A 3,690-nucleotide genomic window follows, 5' to 3' on the forward strand; every position below is an offset into this window, starting at 1 on the left:
AATTCAATTATAATTTATCAATTTTAGTAACAAGGCTGTATTTGGGTCTAAAAAAAATATGAAATTTTGAACAGACTAAAGACTCAACTTACCTCTATGTATCGAAAGAAAGATAAACAACTTTATATTTGAAAATGGCTGAGAAAGCCACTAGGGGGATTCTGAGCTTTCGATTGATTATTCACAAGTCACATATAGAAGTAAGTGTATATATAAGGGACTGTTTCCAAAAATGGAAAGAGGTGAGCCTCGCCACTGCGTTTGATTCAGTAATGAGAGATATCTCGGCAAAAAGAAAAGATAGGATGTTCTTATTTTATATTATCACTTGTCAATATCAGTAATTTGAGTTTCTAATTCGCACGAAACTGTAGACTTAGTTTTTGACTTCACAAACATCTAATTTGAACCAGTGCTGCATTCAACATATCAAGTGACAGACAAAAATCGATGTTTAGGTGTGTTTTCTTAATATTTACTTTTAAATTAAGAAATTAAATAATGTATAATACTAAAATTTGAATTACAATCTACAGTTTGATAGCAAACTTAATGACATAAATACATAAAATAGTAGTTCAGTAACATTTTGAATGCGAGTCAACAAACATGATAACATGGCCTTTGACCTGTGTGGAAAGGGTTAATGAGTGGGATTATAACATTGGCAGTCTTTTTTGTAAGGTTACTAAGACATCCTACATCATACCATTTCCCTTGCAATTTCTACACATTATTGAATTGATTACTTGTGCTTCAGTCACTTTAACACTTTGTAAATAGAAACAAAACCAAATCTTAAACAAACAACCTTAGAAACTAAACTTTTCCCAACAAAATTCTCAATGTTATAAAGAATTATGAAGCTTGCATTTAAGTAAGCTCTAGGTTTTTAATGTTGAATTTATTTTATATAATAGCTTAGATTTCATATTTTTATGTAGAGTTTTCAGCTATGTAAGTTTTGAAGTAGAGCAGATACTTTTTTTCATTGTTTGTAGTACAAGTCTGTTTAATATTTTACTTACAGGTTTCAAGAGTTATTGATGAAATAGAACAAAACATGACATTATTAGGAGCTACAGCTGTGGATGACAAGCTTCAGGATGGTGTCTATGAAACCTTAGTCGCTCTTAAAGAAGCAGGAATTAAAGTAAGATAGGAAAACTGCTGAAAATTCTTTTATTGAAAGAATATTTAGGTTTGGTTAATGTAAGTGTATACATTAGTACACTATAATTAAATTGTACAGAGCATGGAAGGCCTTGAAAAGCATTGAATTCACACACCTACATACACTCACTTGTTATCTAAGAAATTGAAAAGAGTGAATGTTTACTAATTGTACTGATCGGCATGGATGTAGCATGGTATTTTTTCCTTTCCTTTTTTCTGTATTAATTGATAGGTACATTTCACATCCATGTTATGCTTAAACCATTGTAATAAAATCCTATTTTTTATGTCAATATGCACATTACATTACATAATCATAATAACAAAGTACAGTTTCATAAGATTAACTCTTCTCTAAATATTGTATATATATATATATATTTATAGTATTTGAATATACATGCTTCAGAAGTTTAATGCAGTTGAAGTTCATGTTCTGTTCATTTTCAAAACTGAAAATGTAGTAGTAACATTTTCTTCTTCTGATTAAAAGCTGGTTTTGTTGGCTGAATAGTAAGAGAATCTAGTATTCTAAGGTGACATTCATCCTAGTAATGGAAGAAGACTTGAAAAAACTGGAGTAAGCACCTTATCATGGTTGTTTAGACAGTGGTTGGTGTTGTAGGGTTCAGCATCACAGTGTTCTTTTACTCAACTGCAGAACCTTCTGTTGGTTGATCCAATATGTCCATGGTTGCACCTTGGGCATGTGAACTCCTTCCACTAATAATTTTGTTTGTCATTAAAGTTGAAAAAGTCATTTTAACATAGACTGTCTTAAAGACACCTTGTAATTAACTGAACTTCTGGATTTAGCTGTTTGATAAAGTTCTTCTTAGTCATGCATGAAATAGTGCCTTAGTAGGGTATAATTAAAGTAATGGTTTTTGTTAGAACATCTAACACAGCAACAGTTGAAATACTGAGTTTTTAAGTATGAGCATGGATTCTTCTGTATAAGAATGACAATGGAAAAATTTAGACATTTTATTTTACTTAAGTGTTGTTATGCTAAGCTGTGAAGTTTTATAATTTTTACATTTTAGTCATATTTGTTGAAAAATATGTAACAATAGATAAAAAAATTTACACAAACAACCATGCATAAAAAAAAAAGATCCTGGAGCCATGCTGCCCAGTAGCTCAGTGGTATCTCTGAGGGTTCGCACCACTAAAAACTGTTTTTGATACACTTGGTGAGCACAACAAAGATAGCCCAATGTGTTGCTTTGTGCTTAACAACAAACAAATAAACATAAAAAAACAAAGAATTCTTGTACTCATCTTTTTGCACTTGATACCCTTATACCTAATTTGGGTATTCAAAAAATATTTCATGTAGTTATTCAAATATAGAGTAAGCTATATGTAGGTAAAAAATATTCTGTTAACCATTTGGAGCAAAAGTACAATGACCACAAACTGAGACATTCCTATCACTGTATTCTCTCCCCATAAATTGAAAAAAAATGGTGTAAAGTTCAGGTAGAGGAGAATCTGTTTTTTCTGTTAGTTATAAGCATGTTCATCAGCCATGTAAAGTTGAATAAAATGGGCACTTTCAACATTGAAGCTATAAACTTTCTATTCAAAAGTACAAATATTCCAAGTTATATTACAATGTTTACTCCTCTCAACTTCTTAGATACAATAGAATTTATTCATTATTACAAGACTGTATATATAGAGGTTGTAAAATTACTGCTCTTATTCGTAATTGAGGTTTCTCATTATGCATTTTAAACACAAAATTTATACCATTGTGTGGGAAATTCAACAACATTTGTGCTACAGTTATGGGTTTAGAAGTTTTACAAAGTATAACAACATTTTAAAATCTTTCACATCTACACTTTTATTTCTTGGGGTATTGTTTAGGGCAATAATGAACAGCTTTGGTTATACCTCCTGTTTATTTAATTTACTGTTATATATATAGTTAATATTAGCTATAAACCAGTAGTATGACATTAAATAAGTAATTTAATTATTTTAGTTTTTGCTGATGACTTTGCATATTAATGAATGTTTCATTTTTTAATTATTATTATTTTTATGAACTTTCTACTTTCTAGAGGCTTATCATGTTTTCTGTTTGATTTTTAGAGAAGTTAGAATATTGTTACGTATCTGCTTGTTTGTTAATTTCCGGTATAAATTATTTCCGAGGAACTTCAGGGATACAAGTCCCTTCTTGATTAAACCAGTTTATTCTTTCTCGATAGAAACTTTTAGTACACAGTAATTCCACAGTCAGTACGTTTCTTGTCACTTTAAACTTAACTACTTTTATAATACACACTATAAATCACAGCGATTCACAATCTCGATAACTTTTCTCTCTATAAGTACAAACACACAATTTATATTACCGTCACTACTGTTCGCTTCTTTAATTACCTATCTATTGCTGGCTTCTCTGCTAGGCTTATATACCAATGAAGAATACACTCGGGCCTAACCGACGTGTCACCAGCATCACATGACTTCTTCTGTCATAACACTGCCCTTTCC

General features: G+C 30.5%; 1 protein-coding gene across 2 annotated transcripts in view; it reads left to right on the forward strand.

Moving 5' to 3' along the window:
- LOC106463507 (probable phospholipid-transporting ATPase IF) overlaps positions 1-3,690 on the forward strand; it is a 152,599-nt gene that overhangs the window by 79,791 nt on the left and 69,118 nt on the right. For both annotated transcript variants that reach the window (XM_022391031.1, XM_022391032.1), the window contains exon 17: positions 1,031-1,153. In XM_022391031.1, the coding sequence (XP_022246739.1) occupies positions 1,031-1,153 (123 nt within the window). The remainder of the gene's footprint in view (positions 1-1,030; positions 1,154-3,690) is intronic.

The sequence above is a fragment of the Limulus polyphemus genome, unplaced genomic scaffold, assembly GCF_000517525.1.
Source record: "Limulus polyphemus unplaced genomic scaffold, Limulus_polyphemus-2.1.2 Scaffold1427, whole genome shotgun sequence".
NCBI classification, from domain to species: Eukaryota; Metazoa; Arthropoda; class Merostomata; order Xiphosura; family Limulidae; genus Limulus; species Limulus polyphemus.